Source organism: Megalops cyprinoides, chromosome 2, assembly GCF_013368585.1.
Source record: "Megalops cyprinoides isolate fMegCyp1 chromosome 2, fMegCyp1.pri, whole genome shotgun sequence".
NCBI classification, from domain to species: Eukaryota; Metazoa; Chordata; class Actinopteri; order Elopiformes; family Megalopidae; genus Megalops; species Megalops cyprinoides.
In genome coordinates this window covers 7,496,019-7,519,506 of record NC_050584.1, presented here as the reverse complement: position 1 = coordinate 7,519,506, position 23,488 = coordinate 7,496,019, and the positions used below count along the sequence as shown (strand labels likewise).

General features: G+C 48.0%; 3 protein-coding genes across 7 annotated transcripts in view; 1 reads left to right on the top strand and 2 right to left on the bottom strand.

The window, feature by feature from the left end:
* Nucleotides 1–6,566, top strand: part of rreb1a (ras responsive element binding protein 1a) — a 65,727-nt gene extending 59,161 nt beyond the window's left edge. For 2 of the 3 annotated variants that reach the window (XM_036520718.1, XM_036520719.1), the window contains 5 exons: nucleotides 273–462; nucleotides 740–3,365; nucleotides 4,163–4,378; nucleotides 4,861–5,631; nucleotides 5,933–6,566. In XM_036520718.1, the coding sequence (XP_036376611.1) occupies nucleotides 273–462; nucleotides 740–3,365; nucleotides 4,163–4,378; nucleotides 4,861–5,631; nucleotides 5,933–6,432 (4,303 nt within the window). In that variant the 3' untranslated portion in view covers nucleotides 6,433–6,566. The remainder of the gene's footprint in view (nucleotides 1–272; nucleotides 463–739; nucleotides 3,366–4,162; nucleotides 4,379–4,860; nucleotides 5,632–5,932) is intronic. The other variant, XM_036520720.1, reaches the window with a different exon arrangement.
* Nucleotides 6,567–9,955: 3,389 nt separating this feature from the next.
* Nucleotides 9,956–18,272, bottom strand: LOC118772785 (translocon-associated protein subunit alpha-like). Of its 2 annotated transcripts, XM_036521393.1 has the most exons (9): nucleotides 18,000–18,272; nucleotides 16,235–16,332; nucleotides 15,936–16,032; nucleotides 15,035–15,297; nucleotides 14,511–14,587; nucleotides 14,247–14,325; nucleotides 13,178–13,271; nucleotides 12,935–12,949; nucleotides 9,956–11,432 (listed from the first exon to the last, which is right to left on the bottom strand). In XM_036521393.1, exons 1-9 carry the CDS (start codon nucleotides 18,067–18,069, stop codon nucleotides 11,365–11,367), a joined length of 861 nt encoding a protein of 286 aa, XP_036377286.1. In that variant the 5' UTR covers nucleotides 18,070–18,272; the 3' UTR covers nucleotides 9,956–11,364. The 2 variants fall into 2 exon arrangements, with proteins under 2 accessions (XP_036377286.1, XP_036377287.1); XM_036521394.1 differs by lacking the exon at nucleotides 12,935–12,949 and having other exon boundaries at nucleotides 18,000–18,271.
* Nucleotides 18,273–19,296: 1,024 nt separating this feature from the next.
* nebl (nebulette) overlaps nucleotides 19,297–23,488 on the bottom strand; it is a 101,631-nt gene continuing 97,439 nt past the window's right edge. Inside the window, exons 6-8 of one of the 2 annotated variants that reach the window (XM_036555169.1) lie at nucleotides 23,127–23,219; nucleotides 21,692–21,810; nucleotides 19,297–21,343 (exon numbers count right to left, since the gene is read on the bottom strand). In XM_036555169.1, the coding sequence (XP_036411062.1) occupies nucleotides 21,167–21,343; nucleotides 21,692–21,810; nucleotides 23,127–23,219 (389 nt within the window). In that variant the 3' untranslated portion in view covers nucleotides 19,297–21,166. The remainder of the gene's footprint in view (nucleotides 21,344–21,691; nucleotides 21,811–23,126; nucleotides 23,220–23,488) is intronic. The other variant, XM_036555161.1, reaches the window with a different exon arrangement.

Below are 23,488 nucleotides of genomic sequence, written 5' to 3'. Positions count from 1 at the left end.
GGTGATGCACCTATTTGGAAGCCGCTCTGGGTAAGAGCGTTTGCTAAATGACATAATGTAATGTAATGTTTTGGATTTTAAAAGTACTTTACATTAAAGTGGGTGGGAATTGCTCTGTAATCATGAAGGTAAATACGGATGTTGGCATTTTTATGTAGGAGCCACACACCATATTTTTGTAAGGAAGCGAGGTGTTAACACTTTACGCGTTAGTGTCTGATGTGTCGCAGTTGGTGAAGATGATGTATTGAGAGTGATCCGCTGTCCCTCAGGTGTGACCTGTGCTGCATCAGTTTCCGCACTCACCGCAGCCTTCTGCGCCACAACGCCGTCATCCACAAGAAGCTGCCCACCGACCCGGCCGGGCGCCCCTTCATCCAGAACAACCCCTCCATCCCCGTGGGCTTCAATGACTTGGCCTTCATCGACTTCTCGTGTCGCAAGTTCCCTCACATCGCTCAGGTCAGTGCCCAGAGCTCCATGCAGGGCCCGCAGGCCCAAAGCTGCGAAGTTTGACGGATGGGTTATTGAATTGCGGGTTGCTCTAGTTGTCAGTTAGCTGCTGCTTGAGAGGCATCTCTGAATCTTCAGGGCTGTGTTTGCTCAGGAACAGGAATGGACGCCGCTGCTGTAGAACAGTTGACTCATAGCCTCCATGATCTTAGTAACTCTTGGTTATTCCCTCGCTTGGCTGTTCTGACGTCCATTGACTTTGGCCTCGGATCCCTTTGATTCGCAGGTTTGGTGTGAAACAAACCTTCGGCGGTGCACCAGCAAGTTCCACCGCTTCGTGTGCGAGACCTGCAATAAGGCCTTCCCTCTGCAGTCCGCCCTCAACCTGCACGCAGCGGCCGCGCACAGCCCCGGAGGCGGAGCCCAGGAGCCGCCCGCCCCCCAACCGCAGGAGGAGACGCCCCCTGAGGCAGGGCAGGCCGACTTCCTGGAGTCTCTGGGCCTGCAGCATATCTCCCAGGCCAAGCCTGCATGCACAGAGGAGGAGACGCTGCAGGCCGAGCTGGACAGCATCCGGGTCATCCACGTGGAGCCGCCCAAGTCCAACCTGCCCCAGGAGGCTGGATGCCTGGGGGGGTTGAGCTTTCCCCTGCTGGACCCTGCCTCCCTGCAGGGCCTGTCCCAGAGAGGCGGCCTCAACATCCTGTCCCTGCAGCCCTTCCAGAAGGGGTTCATCCTCCAGCCCGACAGCGGCGTGGTGGTCAAGCCCATCTGCAGCGAGAGCGGAGTGGAGCTGGCCGACATCCAGCAGATCCTGAAGATGGCCTCCTCGGCCCCCAACCAGATCACCCTGCCCCCGCTCTCCAAGGCGCCTTGCAGCGCCACGCACTCCAGCTACAAGCAGATGCCCCCGCTGAAGCCCAAGCCCCTGGTGGCCCCCCGCACCAGCATGGCTGCCTCCACGCCGCCCCCCCTCATGAGTGCCCAGCAGGCCTCGCCGGGCTGCATCAGCCCCAGCCTGCCGCCCCCGCCCAACCAGCTGCTGAAGACCCCCGGCGAGTCCTCCTCCTCCTCCTCCTCCTCCTCATCATCCTCATCCCTCAGCAGCCAGGGGTCCGTGGAGAAGATGGAGGCGGACTGCATGGGGGACGCCCTGACGCCCACGGACACCGACAAGCGCAAGATCAAGCAGGAGGACAGCGAGGAGAGGGAGGCGGGAGGCAAGAAGGTGGGCGGGCGCAAGGCGGCGTACCCCTGCCGCTTCTGCGACCAGGTCTTCGCCTTCTCCGGCGTCCTGCAGGCCCACATGCGCTTCCACCTGGGCATCTCGCCCTACCAGTGCAACATCTGCGACTACGTGGCGCCCGACAAGGCCACGCTGATCCGCCACCTGCGCACGCACAGCGGCGAGCGGCCCTACGTCTGCCGCGTCTGCCACTACCCCTTCACCGTCAAGGCCAACTGCGAGCGCCACCTGCGCAAGAAGCACATGAAGAGCACCCGCAAGGAGATCGAGAAGAACATCGAGTACGTGTCCACCGGCTCCAGCGGCCTCGACCCGCTGGACTCGGCCGGCGCCGGCGACGCCACGTGCCGCTACTGCGGCGAGGACCTGAAGAGCTACCGCGCCCTGCAGATCCACCTGCGCACCCACAACGGCTGCCAGCGCAAGCCCTTCGAGTGCCGGCGCTGTGGGGCCGCCTTCCTGGCCAAGCGCAACTGCATCCACCACCTGCTGAAGCAGCACCCCGAGGTGCAGGAGCAGGAGATGGAGCAGCACATCGCCACCCTGCTGCCCGCCGCCACCGCCGCTTCCCGGGCCGGGCCCCTCCCTCAGAACGGGCTCCTCCCCAGCACCGCCGCCCCTCTGTCCCTGAAGGTGGAGGACACCGGCTTCTATACCAGCGACCCGGACCAGCCCCTGGACTTCTCCAGCAAAGGCCGCGGCGGGAGCACAGGAGACTCGCCCGGCATCAAGGTGGAAGGCACCCACTCGTCCCAGCCGTCCTCCTACGACTGCTCCATGGAGCCCATTGACCTGTCCATGCCCAAGAACCCGGAGAAGCTAAAAAGAGAGGCTCCGCCCCTTGGCCCGCCTGCTAAGGAGATCAAAATAGAGCAGCCTGCCCCCGGCAGTGCGGACCCTCCCCACTCCCATGGTCTCCAGGTCAGGGACGAGGAGAAAGGCCAGCGGCAGGCCTCGTACCAGCTCTCTCTCCCTGTGGTGTCCCCTCTCAGCGGGAACCCCCCCAGCACAGTCAGGTCACTGAGGCTGAAGCCTCTTCTGCCCAAACCCTCCGCCGCCTGCCTCAAGGAGCTGCCCCCGCTGGCCTCCATCGCCCAGATCATCTCCTCCGTCTCCGCCGCGCCCGACCTGCTCAAGAGGGAGAGCGTTCCCGCCAGCCACTGCAGGGGGGGCGGCACAGAGAAGAGCACCGGCCTCAAAGGGCCCAAAAAGGACTCCGACCCGTCGGGCGAGCCGCGGCCCGCAGGCGAGGACGGGCCCGACGGGGCGACGGACGAGCCCCCGTCGGACGGCTCCAAGAAGAGAGCCGGCAAGAGGCCCTCTCGCAGTAAAGACTGCGACCTCGTCGGCGCCGGCATCGACCTGGAGTCCAGCGGCGAGTTCGCCAGCGTGGAGAAGATGCTGGCCACCACCGATGCCAACAAGTTCAGCCCCTACCTGCAGCCCAGCCCCGTGACGCTGCTGAAGGAGGAGGCGGAGCAGACAGCCACCAGCGAGGACGAGAAGGAGGGCCAGGAGGACAGGCAGCAGCAGCAGCAGCAGCCTCCGCAGGCCAAGGGGAAGAAGAACGCATACTCCAACTCCCTCCAGAAGATGACCTGCCCCTTCTGCCCGCGAGTCTTCCCCTGGGCCAGCTCTCTGCAAAGACACATGCTCACACACACAGGTGAGACAAACAGGTTTAACAACACACACAGACCTTCATCCCTGTCTGTCCCCCGCATACTGTTCACTCAGCTGCTGCCATGTCGGGCACATCACCGCAGATTCACAGGAAATATTGTTTGTAATGTTATGTGGACGTGCCTGTTTGCCTGTAAGACATGCATCAGAACTCGCAAAGGTTTCACACCCAGGGTTCACCTCATGTCTTTTCTAAGCTGAAAGAAATATTAATCATTCACAGCTGTTGGTGCAAAGTCAATGTTGGGAGGAGAAGGGAAGAGTGATCTCTTAGTGTATCGCGGTTAACTTGAGGCATACTAGCTTGTAGCCCCTCATAGTCACAGCTTGTAGTTAAAGCGAATTTTGTATATGATAAATGTGGATTGCTTCACTAAAACAGCTTTCACAGTCCTGAGGACTGCTGATATTTAACATTAAATTATGTGTTCCTGTTCACCTACACTTTTCTGGAATTTGAAGTTTTCTGAGGCAGCATTAAATTCCTAATTTCTAGGTGGTTTCTTGTAAAACAGACATGCTGTATATGTCCTGCAGAAGCCATCCTGTCACATGATGATGTGAAACAGGAAGTGTGGAAGTGTGGGGTTTTCCTGTGTTCAGTCATTCCCATGCTGGTTTAAAGATAGTAGTGAAGATAGTAGTGCTTTTTATCCTGCCTAAACCTGAAATGTAAAAGATAAGTGTGTTATTTTATTATGTCTCTGTGCTTTGTTTAGAGTTTAAACACAATAATATGAATCATAACACTTGCATATTTACTTTTCTATTGGCCATGAGGAGCCCCGGAATCTCAAGTCTCACGTCTGTGCCTGTCTGTGTGGGCCGCAGGTCAGAAGCCCTTCCCCTGCCCCAAATGCGACGCCTTCTTCTCCACCAAGTCCAACTGTGAGCGTCACCTGCTGCGCAAGCACGGCGTGGCCAACCGCACTCTCCGCCGCAACGGCGCCATGCCCAAATCCAAGGAGGCGGACGAGGGGTCGCCCGAGAGCGCAGGTACCCTCACACACACCGGTGTACACCTCACCTGCTGCCAGACCCACCACGTCTGTGTCCTCGGGCAGGCTGTATTCATTGAGCCACGCTGTGGAATCTGTTTTGCTGTACTGCCCTCTAGCGGGAGATTTGTGGTACTCCATTTATTTTACTGATGAATGAGATGTGTCAAGAGGTGGGTTGATTTTTGCATTGCTTAAAAGTTATGCGTACACACACTGACAAAAATGAGGAAAATATTCAAATAGACAAGCCAAGCTTTTATAAAAGGCTGACTTGCTTACAACCTCATATTTCCAAGCTGGCTTTTGATATGCATACCAGGCAGATCATTGATAATTTCACTAGAACAGGTTTAGGTGTCTGTAAGCGTTGAGATCTGAAGGTGTATTCTTTCTAGAGCGGGGAGCACAGGGTGAGAAAGTCATCTGACGTGAGCACACTGTACACTTGGAGCTGACAGAAACCACTCTGTGTTTCAGAGAGCATGTCAGAGACGGAGCTCCCCGCAGGCGAAGCTCAAAACCTGAGTGGGAGTGAAGCAGAGAAGGAGCTGGCCACACCCAACCCCAAGGAGCAGGGGGAATTGGCCTTAATGGAGCAGTCTGCCCACCAGGGGGAGACGCTGAGTCAAGGGGGAGGACCCGCCGCAGAGCCGGCAGAGAGCAGCGGAGACAATGATGACGACTCGCAGAGCAACACAAGCCTGGACCTGAACTTCGCCAGCAAGCTGATCGACTTCAAGTTCTCGGAAGGCAATGACCAGCAGCCCCCAGCAGGGGGCGCAGCGCAAGAGGAGTCCAAGCACACCTGCAGGAGCTGCAAGAAGAGCTTCCGCTACGCCACCACCCTCGCCCGCCACGAGAGGGCGCACCTCCCGGAGAGCTCGGTGGAGGCGGGGAGGAAGGTGACGCGGCGTTCGGCGGAGGCCGGCCGAAACCCGGGGGTCCACGCGGAGGAGGAGCCCGAGGAGGAGGAGGAGGAGGAGGAGGAGGAGGAGCGGGAGGACAGGAAGGGGCCGGCGGAGGGAGAGGGAGCGGGCAGCGTAGCGGACAGCGGCTCCGAGGAGGAGGAGAAGGAGAAGGAGGAGAAGAGCGACGAGGAGGGCGGCGCTTCGGAACCAAAAAGCACCGAGGGGGAGGCGTCGGGAGGAGTCGGGAGCAAAGCCGACAAGAGGAAGAAGATCTGCGATGTGTGCAGCAAGCGCTTCTGGTCCCTTCAAGACCTAACCCGACACATGCGCTCTCACACAGGTAAACGAGTAGCACACAGGCATTCAGCTAAGCACAGGGGTTTGTCACAAGCACAATGTCACAGGCACTGGTGTTAAGGCACATAAATATTTATGCTGTGGAATATAACTCTGGAGTTTTTTCACTTCATGTACAGGACTTGTACGCAAACCTGAATGCAAATATGTGAAAAGCTGACCTCTGATAGGTGGAAATTTTTTTAGTTTCCCTCCATGCTTGAAAACTAACTAAATAAGAAGAGGTGGGTGGAAAAAAACGATGCAGCTGCCTTGTCTGTGACACTCCTCTGTCCACCCCGCAGGAGAGAGACCCTACAAGTGCCAGACCTGCGAGCGGACCTTCACCCTGAAGCACAGCCTGGTGCGGCACCAGCGCATCCACCAGAAGCCCCGCGAGGCGGAGGGCGAGGGGGCGGCCGTGGCGGCGGCGGCCAGGGCGGGCGAGGACGAGGGAGCCAGCGGGCGCTCGGGCAGCGAGAGCGAGTCGGCCCCCGGCAGCACCAACCCCCCGTCGGAGAACGAGAACGAGGCCGACGGGCCGGGCCGGGCCGCGGAGGAGGCCGAGAGCCCGGAGCGAGAGGCCGCCGAGGGCAAGAGGGCGCCGCAGGCCACAGCCCAGCCGGCGGAGTCGGCCGCCGACCCCCCCACAGAACCGTCGCCCAAGCGCCCGACCGAACCAGCGCCGTGCAGCTCAGGTGAATCCTCGGACGGCTACATCCAGGGCTTGCTGGAGATCCACGCCGAGCCCCCGCTGGAGCACATCCTGCCTGCCAACGAGCCCCCGATGGTGGGGGTGGAATGACGGGCGCGGCCCCGCTCTCGAGGCCCTTCTTCCTATGCAGAAAGCACGCTGTGTCATAGCCAGAGTGTGCCAACAACGAGCACGTTTCCAGTGCAACTGTGCAAATAAGCAGAAACGAAGAGCATCCTGTTTCCCTGTGCCTTACTACTATTGTTTTCCTGATAGATCTTTGTATCAAGTTACATTTATTGGGTAATATAATTTTTTAAAATAGCATTTTATGATGATGATTTTTTTTTTTTGATCTTTATAGAAACAAAATTGAAATTACAAAGCATAAAACGAATGATTTACCATACCTTTTTTGTATGACTTTAACTGAGAGAAAAATATAAATTTTGTGTATTTAAACCACAGCTGTACTTAAATCTGCAGAGGCTGATGTAATGGCTCATGAGGAGTATGGGGAGGGAAGGGGGGGGGACGTTGGGGCAATTAAGGCTTGAATATGATCACATAACTGGAAATCACAACACAGATATCTGTACCAGAGGTGTCCACAAGACTGCCTGATTTTTTAAAATGTTTTTTTTTTTTTCCCCCTCAACCACAGTCCCTGTATCTACAAAAAGTTTTTAGTTCGTTTTGGAAGTGAATGATCTCTGAGGTAGCTTGTCTGAAGAAGGGAGCAGGTCAAGGAAGCATCGTCAAGGAAGCATCAGTGAGCCTCCAAATATACCCTCTGTGTGTTGTGGTTATTGTCTTACCAGAGAAATATAGGCAATATTTGCCTTGTAGTGTTTTGTTATTCGTTCTGAACCATGCTTACAAGCTATCTTCCAGATGACTGGTGGGTGACCCTGCGTGGTGTTTAGGGAGAGGGTGGGGATTATCTGTGTTTTGAAAGCTCATTGGCTGCACCGGCTGAAACAGAAGGGCCTATCGACCAGTGAGCCCCTTGTCTCCGCGGCCCATGTGTCGGTGAGCCACTCAGCGAAACAGCAGGACCCGTGTGGGGGAGGGATGTAACTTCCTGATGCAAAGCAACAATCAATATTCAGCGGCTCTCCCAAGAGGCGGCAAAAACGGTCCGCAGACCTCGAAGATGTCTTCCAAATCGTTTGTGTGTAACTGAAGCCTTACTGTCGGATTCTTGTGGTTTTGGAATGGGGTTCTCGACACGTTCTCTCTCTGTCTGTTGGAACACTAGTCCATAAGGTTTTACATGGCATACTTGAACACTGTGTCACCCTGAAGTCTCCCATGCATGCGTTGCACCTCCCAGCCAACTGCCTTCCAGAACACATCAACCAGGGCAATTCAGAGCGGAATCACAAGACTTTCTGCAGGGCTCACTTTTTTTTTTTTTTTTTTTTAATTCTTTGTGTTATATGTACTCTTTTTTTTTTTTTAAAAGGAACCTCAGAAATAAACAAAGCAAACCTCAAGGCGCAAAGCTGTGTCTCAAAATTCAATGTCGGACGGAGAGACGTTGCAGGATGAACGTTGACGGATTAAGGAAAATGGAAGTCGTCTCATACGCCGGTCAGCGGCGTCTGGCGCTAACCAAAAAAAAACAAAAAAAAAAAACGCAGAATCGCAACTGTGACAGCGAAACGAAAAAGCAATCAAGAGACGGTGAAACGGAAGCGACAAAAACCGAAGCGAGGTTGAGCTGTGAGCAAAACACAACACAGAGGATGAACAATGCGGAGGGGTGTGGCTGCAGAGCGGGTGATGGGGAAGCTGGTCCCTGATTGGACGCGAGTCCGCATCCTCACCAATCATTAGTCTTCATGTGGCGTTTCCTCCATCCCACTGCACAGGCACAAGGCGTGGTAATGACACTGACTGTGATGTGCAATGATGTATGCTCAGACTGTATCCATGTGGAATCCAGCTTTCTCCATTACCTTTCCATTTTCTTTGTGTGTATGTGCGTGTGTGTATGTAGGCATGGATTCCCATAAGGACTACACACTGACTCTTTTATTGTATTTATTGAGAACCCAGAGAGTGGTGAAGAGGTTACTTGAGGAGAAGCCATGTATTATCACGTTTAATGCTGCAGAGAACAAGGATTTAAATGTATGGAATAGACTCCCAGCATCAGCCTGGGACTGCTATTAGCAATAATCACTATTGATTCTAAAGCTTTATGTAGATCTTTATATATGTTTGTAGACTGTGTGGTCTATTTTGTTATTATTAGTTTGACTGAGAAATTAATTTTTTCCCAATATATAAATACATATAAAACTGTGAAATTCATTATGTGTTCAGCTAAGGGTGAATCTTAGGTTAGTTCTGCATGTTAATCTAATTTGTTCAGTTAATTTCTTTTTATTCTCGCTCTCAGGGCTTTTACAGAATGCATATTCTATATTTTTCATTTTGTTCCTGAGTTGCAAAAGTTTTTTTTTTTTTTTTCCAAAATTAACATTTTCTTCAAGGAAAAAAACAGCAATCACTACATTTAGCACTTGACTGTGATTTCAAATGTACAGAACAGAGAAAGAGAACACATTCAAAACCTCTACTCTGAGACTGCTCTGGTTTAGCTGCATTTTAACAGTGTGCCCATTAACAAAGCAGGTTTCTCTTCTTCTTTTTTCCCCCCGTTTTTCTCTTGACACCGGAAGTAAAGAGTTTGACTGTCAACCAATGAAATGGCCACCTGTATCACTGTTGAACTGACTTGCTGTTAAAGGGAACTTTGCACTGCTGCTACACCCACAGTGGACAGGTAACAAACCTGGATTAGATCAACTGAGTGTTTGGTACTCTGCTCCTACTTTGTGTTACAGTGCTTCAGATTCAGAAATGGAAACTGTTCTGTATTGAAACCATTTAAGCAATAAAGATATATTAAGGAAGGGTGTGAATATGATGCCTTTGGTCTTGTTTTTTTGACTAGTACTGAAAGGGGACTTCGGTTTCCTTTCATGAATCAAATGTGAATCAAACTGTACTCTTGTGCATGGACCATGCGTTGCTCTAGCCATGGGTCACTCAGACATCACGCCATTGTGTACATTAATTAGCAGTTGGACACACATTTGAAATGTTGGTATTAAGATGCACCCTTTTGACGTTCATTACGTGCAGATGGAGAATTATTGGCCAGCTTTCTTCTTTTTCCTGCTGTACACTTACCGTATATGTTAGCGCAAGGTGAATGAGCTAATTGCCTAATCTGTTCTGAAATGTCACAAGTACGAATGTGACCATAGATGAACCAGTGTTAACATGTATATCAAGAATATTTAAATAGCAAATCACCAAATATTCAGTAATTTTATTAAAAATGCTCACCTTCCTGCTCTCATAATTTACATATTAGGTCAAGCTGCTTAACATTAATATTTTTAACTTTTATAGCTACACCCACTGTGTGGAGTTGGATCCAGGTTAGAGCCACTCAGCAAACAGACAAACTCAGCAAAAAGTTCATTTAATTTTTATTCTGCATTTACGAAACTTGCCAAAAACGTACGTTTTCATTCTACAGTATTCAGGCAAAAAGTCACATTTTCTGCAAAAACAAATTCATCACAAACCTTTCAAGAAAGGACAATTGTCATTCCCAGAGCATTTACTTTCCTTCAGTGGTCATTGCAATAAAACTACTCATTAAAAGTCAGGATATATTGAATGGAAGATGAGCAGCAAACCAAGGAACTGGCCGCAGTTACAGAAGACTAGATCACGGAACAGCTGCTTTTGTTTTAAACTGCCAACTGTTCAGACGACCGTGATCAGTCTACATACGATGTTGGGTGAAGACAATAAGTTTTCAATAATTATTTCAGTAGACAGGCTTTCACTTGCCGCATGATTCCATTCCCTGGCCGATTGGTGCTTTGTGACCACAGTGTAAAATACGCAGTGTCAAACCAAGAGTGCACACAATCCTTTCACCACTGCCATATCCTGTGAAATTCTGGGTCATCCCAGGTATTAAACATGCCAGCAGTAAAATCCACTTCCTACAAGTAAGGTCAGGTGTGGGAATTCATGCAGACTACGAGATTCAACATACCAAGGCCAATGATCTTAATGCTTAATGAGCGTATGCTTCAGTTATTCGTAAGTCTATGAATTTTCTCTGCATGTTTTTTTTTTTTTGGCAATTTCAGATATTCAGTGCTTTTTGAAAACTGCAGTTCAGAACAGTACAAAAAAAAAAACTGACATCATACTGGGACTCGTTATGTAGCCAGAAAAATTACAGTGAACTCCACACAAGGAGCAAGAAAAAAAAAAAGCAGGCACATCTTTTAAAAAGCCTGGTTATTAAGGTTGTTTCATATCCTTGTCCTCAAACTCACCACACACAAACCATGCATATATCAGTTAAGCCTGCAAAATAAAAGGTATGAACTGGTAACGTTTCAGTGCACTTCAAGCAGTGAATGCAAATTATGGCCCTTTCTGCCTCTGGCAAGCAAACGAGCTGGCGAGTACCCTAATGTATGTACAGATAACCAGTCCAAAAACACAACAAGATCAGGATTCCCAAACACCTCAGACAAAACAAAACAAAAAAAACTAACAAAATACAACAGGCTGGGAGACAATAAAAAAAAACAAAACCCCAAATGGCACTCTGCACCACCCTAACCCACCCTTCCTTGTTCTGACAGCAGACCAGCTCTCTCAAAATCCATGCCTTGGGACTGGCCTCTGCTCATGATAAACATTTAAATCGAACATCGATTTAACTCAAATTAATTTTCACCGGGTAAGCGTTCTTCTGGGTAATGCTCTGCGTAGTTGTGACGACAGAAAAAAAAAAGAAGAAAAAAAAAGCAGCAGCAACAATGGGCTTTGTTGTTGATGTTGTAGCTGTGGTTTGCGGCATCGGCCAACTCCAAGGGGAGGTGGTTCTTGGTTCTTGGTTCTTTAACGGACGAGGCCAGGCGGGGCTGGGCTGTCAACCCCCCCCCCCCCGCGCCCCGCCAGGTCAGGTGACGGGTGCGAGCTGCGTGGTCACTCGTCTGAACCGGCTGAGCGTTTCTGTGCTCTCTTGCGGGGTGACCGTCTGGGGGAGGCCTTGTCTGTCGGGGTGGGGGGGGGACATGAGTAGGGTCAGGACATGGTTGGCTACAACCCTGAACACCAAGCATCACGTAACCATGTCACCTTATACACACTAAATATATAGGAAAATACAGTGATCATCACTGAAGTAACACTATTAACAGTCAACTGCTTATATCAACAATAAGCATGCAGAAACTCTCCGGGTGCACTTCTCTCTAATGCATTCTTTTTTTTTCCCCCTGTAGTGAAGGGCAAGAGCAGTCACCCCACCCAGCCTCAAACCCGGGTCTACGGGGTACCAATCCTGCAGCTTTGACCGCGACGCCAAAGAGCCAGGCTCTGACTGCCATATTATGGGGTGGGGTGACTGCTCTTGCCCTTCACTACACCTCCATTTTCCATTTTCTCCCTAATTTGGAATGACCAATTCCCCGCATTCTGGAATGTCCAATTTATCATCGATGGAGTAGTCACCCCACCCGGCCTCGAACCCGGGTCTACGGGGTACCAAACTGCAGCCTTGACCGCGACGTCAAAGAGCCAGGCTCATTGGTATGGCAGTCAGAGCCTAGCTCTTTGGCGTCGCGGTCAAAGCTGCAGTTTGACACCCCACAGACCCGGGTTCGAGGCCAGGTGGGGTGAGTGCTCTTGCCCTTCGCTACACCCCCATTTTCCATTTTCTCCCTAATTTGGAATGGCTAATTCCCCAAATTCTGGAATGTCCAATTTATCATCGATGTTTGGTTCCATTGCACAACCCGCCACTGTCAATCCGGGAGAGCGTGGACAAGCACGTGCCCTCCTCTGAGACATGTGATGTCAGCAGCTGCTTCTTTTCGCACTGCAGTCCACAAGCTAAGCTAACACAGAGATGAGTCGGAGGAAGACATTTCATATGCAGCTTTGGCACGTGGACCACAGGCGCCTGATCAACCAGCAGGGGTCGCTGTTGCTAATGGGACCGAAGCCCCTGCCGACGTACCCACCCCTATCCCCGGCGGAACAAAGCCAATGTGTTCCACCTGTGAGCTCCCAGTCACTGTCGGCACGGTCAGGTTCAAACCCGGGCCGTAGCATTCAGTCTACACTCAGAACGAGTGCTTTTACCAACTGAGCCCCTCTCTAATGCATTCTTGGAAGTATAAAACATTCAGTCCCAAGAACAATCTTGGTTGCAAGGTGCATTCAGGTCCCACACCACACTACATAACAGCCCAAGAGAAAAGCCAAGACCTTATCTTCCTGTTGTACATGCACTTAACCTATGTGTCTACAAGGTCGGGAGCTTCGACTAACACGGCAGAACAAAAGGGTGAGGGGCTTCAGTCTGCTGCCCTCTCCCTCTATACAGGCCTGGCAGCAGCGTGACAGGAGTGGCCCATGTAACTCAGCGCACTGGCTCTGGCATTGGCACTGCTACGGAGTTCACACATTTCTCACTGAAAGATAACCTTTACTCAAATTCCTGTTACAGTGTAATACTGCACGCTCCTGTGGAGAAGAGTTGGTGCCTCACCTCGTCTGCTCTGCACTGAAGGCACAAGGGGAGAGAGAGAGAAAGAAAGTGTATAAAAAGATAGATAGTGCAGCGAGTTAGAACATCAACCAAGACACGCAAAGCAAGCAAACCCTAAAAGAGGCTTTCTTTGCGTTGCAGTAACGAAACAGGTCTGGACCGAGAGAAACGAGGGGGGAAATACAGCAGGTGGGTGTGTGGGGTGACCTGTAAGCTGAATGGCTGAAAAAGGATCTAACTTACTGATCTGGTTGAGGGTCTCCTGGGGGATCCAGCTCATGTCCACGTCGTTGTGGCTGGATGTCCCCATCTCAACTTTGGCAGCGGGTCTCCGTCTCTGCACGGGGACACCGCAAAAGACAACATCAACACACGTCCCTCACTCCAGTGCCATCTCCCACGGGGCGTTCGAAGGACAGCCCCCTGCGCTCCTTTCACCACACAAGGCACTAAAGAAGCTGAGATGACAGTTCAATTTGTAACAGGCAACAAACTGGAACTCCATTTTAAATAGTTCCCCTTTGTATTGCTGAAAAGCACTGTCCTCTATGATGTGTCTGTTTAAACTCAAACTTAGGATTGTGAAACACCATGAGGTGAATGGATTTCACTCACACTTCCTGTGTTGTGTAAGATGAGTCTGTTATAAGCCATGTCTGTCCCCTTTGATCAGCACTACAACCCAGCAGACTTAAAGCTCACATATGAATGTACAAGTAAACATTAGTCCCGATGAAACTTATATTATGGCAACTAATAAAACTTAAACACAAAAACAGCACCATTTTACTTTTCAGCATCTTTATTTCTGTGTTTGACATTAAACTGCATTGACTCCACTGAGAAGGAGGACTGCCCTTCCCCTGGGACTTAATCCCACTGATGAACCCCCAAGTTGTGATGAGTTAATGAACCGTCATCAGACATTTCAACATTCAGTAAATTTTTCCAAACAGTCCCTGAACCAATATAACAACCTCTGTCCTTCGTGGGAAAGTATTTTCACTGGTTCAGATAACCATTCCACCTCTTACATGTGGAAGCACCATTCACCACAAGCAGGCAAAGGCCCTCCAGACCAAGTGCCAGCCTTTCAGTACCGTCAAATGTTTCTCTCTAGGGTAATATCTGAGAGACAGTTGTCTAGCCTCAATGATTTCTACATGGAATAATACCTTTTCCAAAAGAGCACTTTTCAGACCAAGCAGTGCTCTTGCTCCGTAAATATTTCACACCAAGGACTCTGTGTCTTTCCCCTCAGCCCTCCCTGCTGACTGGCTCTGCCTGGGTGCATGCCCGTGCAAGTGCTTACCTTCCTAGACTCCAGCAGCTGATGCAGCCCCACGACAACAAGCAGGCCCAGGCCAGACAAGAAGACGTACATGAAGATCCTGGGCAAAAGAAGCAGTGTTCATTTCGCTAGGGCGTATCCACCGTGGAACAGCGAGAGACACATTTAGCAGGGCAACATTTGCGACCATCGTAAACAACCGCTGCAGGCAAACTTCAGTTTGGAAGCGGTTACGATTCAGCGGCAGCCCCGGCGTCATCACTCACGCTCGGGGTCATTACTTACGTCTCCCCGTCCAGGCCATCCTCCCTCTCTGTGACGGTCACGGTCTGGTTGAACACGGCGTCCTGGAACATGTTGCCCTGCCAGAGTACAGAATGCGAGAGGGATTCTAAATCAATGCCATGTAACTGCTGTGCTGCAGGCCCAGAAAGAGAGACACCGCAATCACCTCGAAGTGTCATGAGGACAAACAGCCAGCCTGCATTACATTATTGCCATTTAGCAGACGCTCTTACTCAGAGCAACTTACTTCAATTACAGGTTTTTACAAGGTTATCCATTTATACACCTGAATATTGTACTGAGGCAACTGCAGGTTAAGTACCTTGCCCAAGGGTACAGCAGAACTGCCCCAGTGGGGAATTGAACCGGCAACCTTTTGGTTACCAATCCTGCTCCTTAAGCATTATGCTACACTGCCGCATGCAACAAGTTTGAAAGTAAATTTAGGCGTAGCACTTTCTGAACACTGAAATGTGTCACTGGATAACACCGTGGCGAGCAGGAAGGGGGTGCTCTGAGCTCACATTGCTGTCCCTGTAGTTGAGGTTGATGACCAGGCCGAAGGGGCGCCCCCCCATGGGCTCCGCGGGTATGAAGGAGTACTCGAAAGTGGCCTGGCGCTGAGGGGCCACCGCCACGCCCAGCTGCAGGGCAGTGAAGTTCTGGATGTAGAACTGGAAGTCCTGCGGGTAACGGAAGGAGGCGTCCAGCGACTCCACCACGAAGTCCTCGCTGCCCTTGTTGGTGAAGCCCAGCAGAAACTTGACAATGTTGTTAGCTGGGAAGTCTGGGACAAAAGACAGAGAAAAAATGTATGAAGAAGAGATGACCGAGGCCTCCATTTAAAAGATCTATGCATTTTCTTTCACTGTTAGTGTTCATTAACAGAGAAAATAAGCCTGATAGTGAAACAATGAAACGTAAAGCAAGAAAGAATTAAAAACGACAAATCACTATTTAAATGATTAAGTTAAGAGCAAAATACAGAGTGACAAGACTGACCTCAGCAAGGACATAGAGCAGAAAGGCTTGGAAGTTGGGGGTCAGTAAGTATGTTTTTGGTTACTGGCCAATAGGCTGACACTCTTTTGCTGTAATGACACCCATTTCTTAGCAGCTGAATTTGACACTGCATGTAACCATTTGAATAACTGTGGCAGACAATTCAAAGGGCGTACGACCTTTTTTAATTTGTATTTTTTCATTATGTGCCAAATTTTACCTCAAATTCAATTTAAAGGTCAACTCACTCTGTATTGTACATGTTCCAAGGTGTTCAATGTAATGCAAGTTACATTCAAATTAACTCAGTAAAATTGTTTTTTTTTATTTTATTGAGCTTTTTTCTTTTTAAAAAAGAAATTTCACACTTTAGCATCCATGTGTCAGCAGTTTCCAGGAAAGTACGCTGGCAGAGGGACCTACCTTCTCCCTTGACAAAGAGGATTGTGGTGTCAGCATGGGGAGAGGCCTTTGCCTCCCCTGCCGACGCATCTTCCTCTTCTTCATCTTTTTCCTCTGTCTTCTCATGCAAAGGCGGGAAACAGAAACAGAAGCAATTGGGTCGGAGGGTGGGGGGGGTCCTTACATCTAACTTAGCCAACCAGCTAATTTGCTTATTCATTACAAGTAACCTGGCCCTGGAAAACGTAAAAACGCAGCACCTGAGAGAACCTACAGGGCAATCCTTACAACAAGCCACTGCTAACCACAAAGTCCCTCACCAGCTCTGTGTTGTCATCGTCCTCCACCTCTGCCTCATCGTCTTCATCCTCCATGACAACGTCATCCGCAGCCTCCTCATCCTCGGTAGCGTCTTGAGCTGCAACAAAAGGAGAACAGAAGAATGGGTGCACAAGCAGTTCTCACCGAGTGCCATTTTGCGGCATTCCCCCCGTCCTCTGCAACCTGCTCCTGACACTTACGTAAAAACATGTTAATTTCCCATTCTGAATCAACTAATACTTGGATGATTCACCCCATAATTAATCTCCGAGATGGAAGTGTAAGCCTTTAATCCTGTACAAAGCAAAAGTACAAAGTATGTGCATTACAACAGGAGCAAGCACACATTGTTCTGCGTGTTTTATCATTAAAAGCTTCAGTGAAGTGTTTCAGTGACATGCTGTATATGCTGACTGACACTCAAACGGACCTTACTTTCTACGGTTTGACTGAGCTGTTAATTGCACAAGTTAGAGACCATTCACGACGTATGAGCCGTCAGTCCATTATGAAAAAATATGCCGTGTTTGTTAACCACACATATTTGCTGATTACATTAGTAAAGAGAGGTTCTGCAATACATTTACATTTTATTTCGCTGATGCTCGTGTGCCAAAGCGACGTACAGGATGAGTATATTTAACATTACTTCTACATCCTTTTACATCCAACAAAAGCTATTTTCCGAGACACCAGCTGTGGGCACATGTAACGTTACATTCACACCGTTGACATCCAGCAGACGCCCTTATAATAACGCTGAACACAGAACCCACTATGCCCGGTGGAACCCTAACCGTTTCATCTGACTAGAACCTGTATTCAGGCTCACGGTAACGTTACTAGCTAAGTGACATATTACTGAACTCTAGTTAACTTACAGCAAGAAACCCAACATATTGCTCGTTAGCTATGCAACAACTACATGGAACCTACTGCACATGATGCATGTAAGTGCGAAAAGATTTCACTCTATTGAACTACAATTACAAGAAAATACTTTGCACAGGCTGGCGACCTGACTTCCGTAGCAACTACAACACACAAAAAACATAATGCGACGTAAGAATAGGTGCTCAAATTGGGGAAAGCTGATTTATCTCTTACCAGCTTATTTGCCGAGTAATGTGAAGGTCGGACTGCTTCGTACATAACTACCTAGCAGAAGTCTGACACCACAAATAATGCAAAATATTCTGCGATCCGAAGTACAAAATGTGCATCTTCTGGCTAACAAACGTCAACAAGCTTCGGATCCAGCTAACCGCGTCAGCCCAAAGTGGTAGCTGGCTAACTTTGCTAACTACTATGCACAATGCTACGTAGCTAGCCCGATATTTTAGTTCGCCGTATGCTAGAAACAAATCGTGGGCATGAAGGTTACTCTGTCCACGAATTAGTAAGGAAACTTGTTTCTGCCAGTAGTTACGTTAGCAGTACATAACCTAGCTAATCAGCCAAGTATCAATAGCTGCAAGACCCGCGGGTTCCAATTCATTATAAGATCGACTTTGACCTAGCAATGCATTTTATCCAGATTTGATCAACTAGGTAGCTGGCTATCTACCAAGCAAGCCATGTTCCCCGCTAGCTAGCGTTACCTCCCCTACTAACTGGTAGCAGTATAGCTAAAGAAAGCCACCCTAAGAAGCTAATAGCATAGCTAGTTAGCGAGCACGCTACATTCCATGACAGTGTAGTTAAAGTTATCGTTAAGAAGGCAGCAGTCTTTCTTTTCACACGCTTACAGAAACGCACACTTACCGTTGATAACAACAGTTGTCGGTAAAGCTAGCAACGCTATCATAAGCAATTTGAGTAGGAATTTCATCATGGTTCCGAAAAAAAATGCGTGAGAAGTACCTCGACCTTAGTTACCCTGTCCCATTAACCAAATCACGCACAGCAGCGTCTGGAGTTGAAAAATGGCGCATGCTGTTCATCCGGGTAGTTTGCTATTGTAGCGTGACGTCGATCCCAAAGGTCGCGTCGCTTTTAATGTGCGGCAATATGAAGTTTTGTGTTTGTCCTGCGTGGGTATATTGGATGTGTTTATGCTAACGACCTGGCTGTAATATGCCTGCTGTCCGAATTACAGTGTATTAATTGATGTTAACCGTTAACTTTTCACTGAGGTGCAGTGTAAATTACAGGGGTTCTGGAAGGGCAAATGCTACTATACCAGCCATTGACTGTTTTACGTTATCTTTTGCTGTATACAACATACTTCATATTTAAACATGCTTTTGGTCTGAATCATGGTGTACGTAACTGTGAACAAAGCATTTAAGTGGTAGATGTAGATATGGTAGATTGTCCAAATAATGTTATGGACAATGTCATGAATTGCTAGCCAGTACAGTAAATGTCTGGTTATCAACGTATGAATGTAGTCAAATGAGCCTGGTGTGGTGTCTTTGTAAGGTTTCATGATTATTGTCAGTGCTGTTTCTTGTTACTGATGATATTGATTTACATTTTTACATTTACAAAAATTAGACAATTTTTTTAAAATTCTTGTAGGACAGGGGTGTCCAAATCTCTCCTGGAGGGCCACTTGTCCTGCATGTTTTAGATCTCTCCCTGCTCCAACACAGCTGATTCAAATGATCAACTCCTTATGAACTCAAGCTGCTGAATAACAAACTGATCATATGAATCAGCGGTGTTGGAGCAGGGAGAGATCTAAAACATGCAGGACAAGTGGCTCTCCAGGAGAGGTTTGGACACCCCTGATGTAGGAGATCCATCTGAAACAAATCCACAGTGGTATGTAGTATATCACTCTACAGGTCTTTTCCTCAGTCACCATCTCATTCCCCTGCCATGAGAGCTTATTTGAAGGCCATTTGTGGTCCAACTAACTCTGATTTCTATAGGTAATAAATATAGGAAAGGAGAAAAAGTATTGACTGTATGAGGCAAAAGCCCATGCACGTCGGAAGAAAATAGTTATTACTGAGCTTACACTTCCTGTGTACATCACTCTCATTTTGCTTTACAGTCTTTCACAAAAAGCACATCAATTAACCAAACAGGAGTCTGGATTGACAAAGCTGTTTATTTCCTCATGTGACACACTGCAATTAATAACAAAAACTGCTTGCCAAACAATAGGTGACAACTGTTGAGTTCTATCTACAGCATCATCTACTTCAACAAAAAATGGTTATGAGTGATGATGCTTCAACACTGAAAAATATACTTGTTTATAGGTTCCTTTAATCTAGACTAGAAAGAGCAAAAATGCCAAGACACATAAGGTTTGTAAGTTATATGAAGAACACATCGCCTCTGCTTCTTTCAGTTTCTCTCAAAGTTCTCAAGACAAATAAATATTCATCTTTTGTTAAATTATCCATTTTTAACTTAATTCAGCGCTGTAAGTACAAGTCTGAATGGGGAATACTAACCTATGTACTGTGAAATCAAAGAAATCATATATCCTACAATAGTAATGAGATAAATGACTTTCAGATCACTCCAAGTGAAGTGCACGGTAAAATACAGTGTGTCCAGACAAATGTATTTCACCATGATGATACATTTTTATGTACTTGTAGGTACATACGCAGCAGGTATAAACACAGCTCTTTCAGAGGTGGTTGTGCAATCTTACACATGTTCAATGTATATTTCCAACCTTATGTGTTGGAATTTGCAGTTGATCACTGACATCTCTCACCACAGCAACTGCTGTACTCATGCCAGAGTGTGTGGCATAGTGAATGAAATCCTCTGATAAACTAACACTCCAATGTGACTGTTTCTTACACTTCAAGTTCCCTAGTGCACTACATGGAGAAAAATGCCAACTGGAGGAGGGATGCAGAGTCACTGACATCATCTGAGCAACTCACAGGGAACTGATGAATCATAGGGTGCCTGAGAGGGTGTGATGAGCAACCTCTGCCGACATGCCCACCCTTAAACCTGGCGTAACAAAGACAATTTATTACGCCACTGTGGGTTTCATCTTCAGCTGATGACACAGCTGGGATCTAACCTGAATATTTCCAAGTTCAATCAAAAAGTAAAATGTCAAGTTAGCAAAATAAAAAAACCCATGAGAGCCCACTACTTGAAAAAATTGGGGTGTTAAATCTGTAGCTGAATGTTGATCAAGGGCTCTGAGTTTGAGTCCTGGGGCTGATTTAAAGTCTCTCTGGAGATCTGAATTGAAAGACAAGATATACATGTGAGTGTATTCTACTATAAATGTTGGCAAATCAGGTCTAATATAAATTTCACATAAACCCATAGGAGGGGGGTGACATTGACTAGCACACCCAACATAAGTACTTCTGTGGAGCTGGTTTACAAAACCTTTGTGTCCTATCAATAGTGACAAATAACATGAAGCAGTGTGTTAAAGAGATAATGAAGATAACAGCTACAGTACTATATGTTATTTCCGCAAGATAGTACTGAGAAGTCCCTCTCTCCCCACACACCTCTAGCCTTTTTTGTAGAAAAAAAGGTTAGTGCTGATGCCTTAATGAAAAAGGTCATAAAAATAAAAAGGAAGGAAATCAACTGGGGCAGGTCTCCCTGCCCTGCTCCTGGAGGGCTGTAGCTTCTGTAAGTTCTCATCCTGACCACTAAGGTGAATAATCAAACTATAACAATGGGTCACTAACCTCCTTTTTAAGGAGCCACAAATGTCTTATGTCTTTAATATCCTAAGAATCCTTGATCTGCATAATTGATGGAATTACTGGATTAGTTAATCTCAATGACTCAATGCTTTCTAAGCAACAGGCAATTCGATGACATAGTCCACTGTTCATTTGTGGCTCTAAAGAACAAGGCGTGTCACCCCTAAATCTTTGTATGAGCAGGGTAAAACCAAATGGGATGCTACTGTCCGTCTGTTTGCCCTCCAGGACAAGGGCTGGGGTTCCCTTGGGGTGAGCTCCAGGCATGGTGCCCTAGTTGAAACACTCCACGTAGTTGGCTGGGAGCATGCCGGATTTGCCCGTCCTCTGCACTGTGCCAAACATCCAGCCCTCGTCAATGGGCTGGGCGTTGATGATGACATCACCGTCACGGAAGGACACCTCATCGTGGTCCTGTGCTGCATAGTCGTAGAGCGCCCGGTACACTCTCTGCGTTTGGGGGGGGGGCAGGTAAGATTGAGGAATTGTTAACCTTCATCCATCTAAAACCACAATTTATATTACACAGAAGAATGTTTGGCATTCCTAAAATGGTGCTGTGTGCAGTTATGTGGCTATGGTTCTGATACACACACATATGTGTTTTAATTGATTCAAAGCATCTGGTTACTCGATCAAAGAGGCATCAACAAAGTGAAAATCCTGTCTATTCTCCTTATCATGTTGTCTGTTGATGCCTGTATGTATGTATGAATGTATGTATGTCTGATGTATGTATGAACACAGCAGAAATAAAATACTTGGAAATAGAAACTGAAGATTTGTGCTGGGACTCACCATTGGGGAGGAGCGAGGGGGGGACTGCACAGACCGCATGGAGGACATGCTAGTCTGGTGCATATAGCCGTACCCCTGCTGGTGTCCGCTCTGGTGGTACGCTCCAGGGAGAACAGGGGCTTATATTCACAAGCAGACGAACAGAGAAGTGGGGAGACAGTGACAGTGAGAGAGATGATTTAACCATTTAACTGTAACAGACAAGTGACGCAGGTAATTAACTGCTCCAAAACATCCTGTGGGGATAGCAGACCTGGAGGATCAATCAAGGTGCACGTTAGGTCACTGTTAGAAGTCACAAAAAGCACAGCAGTGGCACAAAAGGGAGGTTTTAGGGACACAAAATCCTGTGAACAAAACACGAGTGATGAATATTGTGTCTATGGCTCAGGCAGGAAAGAGTGAAGTGAAATACAGGGTTCCCTCTGAATTTCAAACATTTGGCTGAAGACTAGAGCGGCCTTCAGATCACAGAGAAGACAGAAGCTCGTGATGAAACGGACCAGCCGATGTGGGAGGGGCAGGGAGACTCCCTGTTCTGTCGCGACTGTATGCCGAAAGAGGAGAGGGGCAGGGCTTCACTCCAGGACACTCAAGGAAATGTGTGTGAGTGGGGAATATGCAAGTTTCTGTGGATGGGTTTGAGAGAAAGAATGTGTGTGTGTGTGTGTGTGTGTGTGTGTGTGTGTGTGTGTGTGAGAGAGAGAGTTTGTGTGTGTGTGTGTGTGTGTGTGTGTGTGTGTGTGTGTGTGTGTGTGTTTGTGTTTGTGTATGTGTGTGTTTGTGTGACATGAGAATTTAATGTGCAATGGTCACCTGCAGGCAACAGTGATGTTTGACTGCATGTGTCTCATTTGGCTTGTATGAGTATTTGTACTGATGTATGTGACAGATGTATCTGAGACTGTGTTAGAACGAGAGAGATAGTCCATTAGTAAGTGTCTCTACATGAGAGGGTATTTGTGTCAGTAAGTAGTCTTGGGTTAATTTGAGACTCTTTGCTACCTCTGTCCTGAGATTGCAGAGCAGAGCTGCTGCTGTAGACAGACAGACTCCTGTCCCACAGCTCAGACCCCAGGGAGCTCACTGACTGGGCCTGAGAGTGCAAAGACTGCTGGGACTGCTGACGGCTGAGGCGGCTTGCGCGCTCTACCCAGCAGCCACAAGGGGTCGCCAAAGACAAGGGACAAAAAGGAAAATGGCAAATGGCAAGGCTTGCAAAGGAAAAACAATGAGGAGAATGAAAATGATACATTTGGGAAAAGAGGTTTGAAGAGGCAGATGAATTTACAAGACTAAACTGAATTTCCACACAATAAATTAATACAGTGAGTTTTTAAATGCAAAATAACAAAGAATGAATAGGTACAATAAGCTTTCTGAGAAGAGGTTCTGGAGTAGGTGCATAAGACAGGAAGGCAGAATTCAGCAGTACCCGACATTTTCTGTAGACTTTTAGACTGAATGTTATCCTCCACTGGGTCAAAGTCAAAGATGGAGCCTGGATCAGTGCGCCACACCTTCAGATCTTTCACAGAGCAGAGAGAGGGTCAGGTCATTCAGAGGCAGATGGACAGTGAGCCACTGGGAAAGACTGATTGCATTGCCGAATGTTACACAAATGTAGCTAGCTAAAGCGGGGTGGTGGGCAAAAGAAGAGTATGAAACCACATTAGTATACATTTAGAAAGGAAATTAAATTCAGAAAGCTGGATAAAAGATCAAAGTAAATATGTGAGTTTCCCAATTTATCTTCTTTGTCTTACATGTCTTTCTTCTCTTGCTAAAAATAATAAA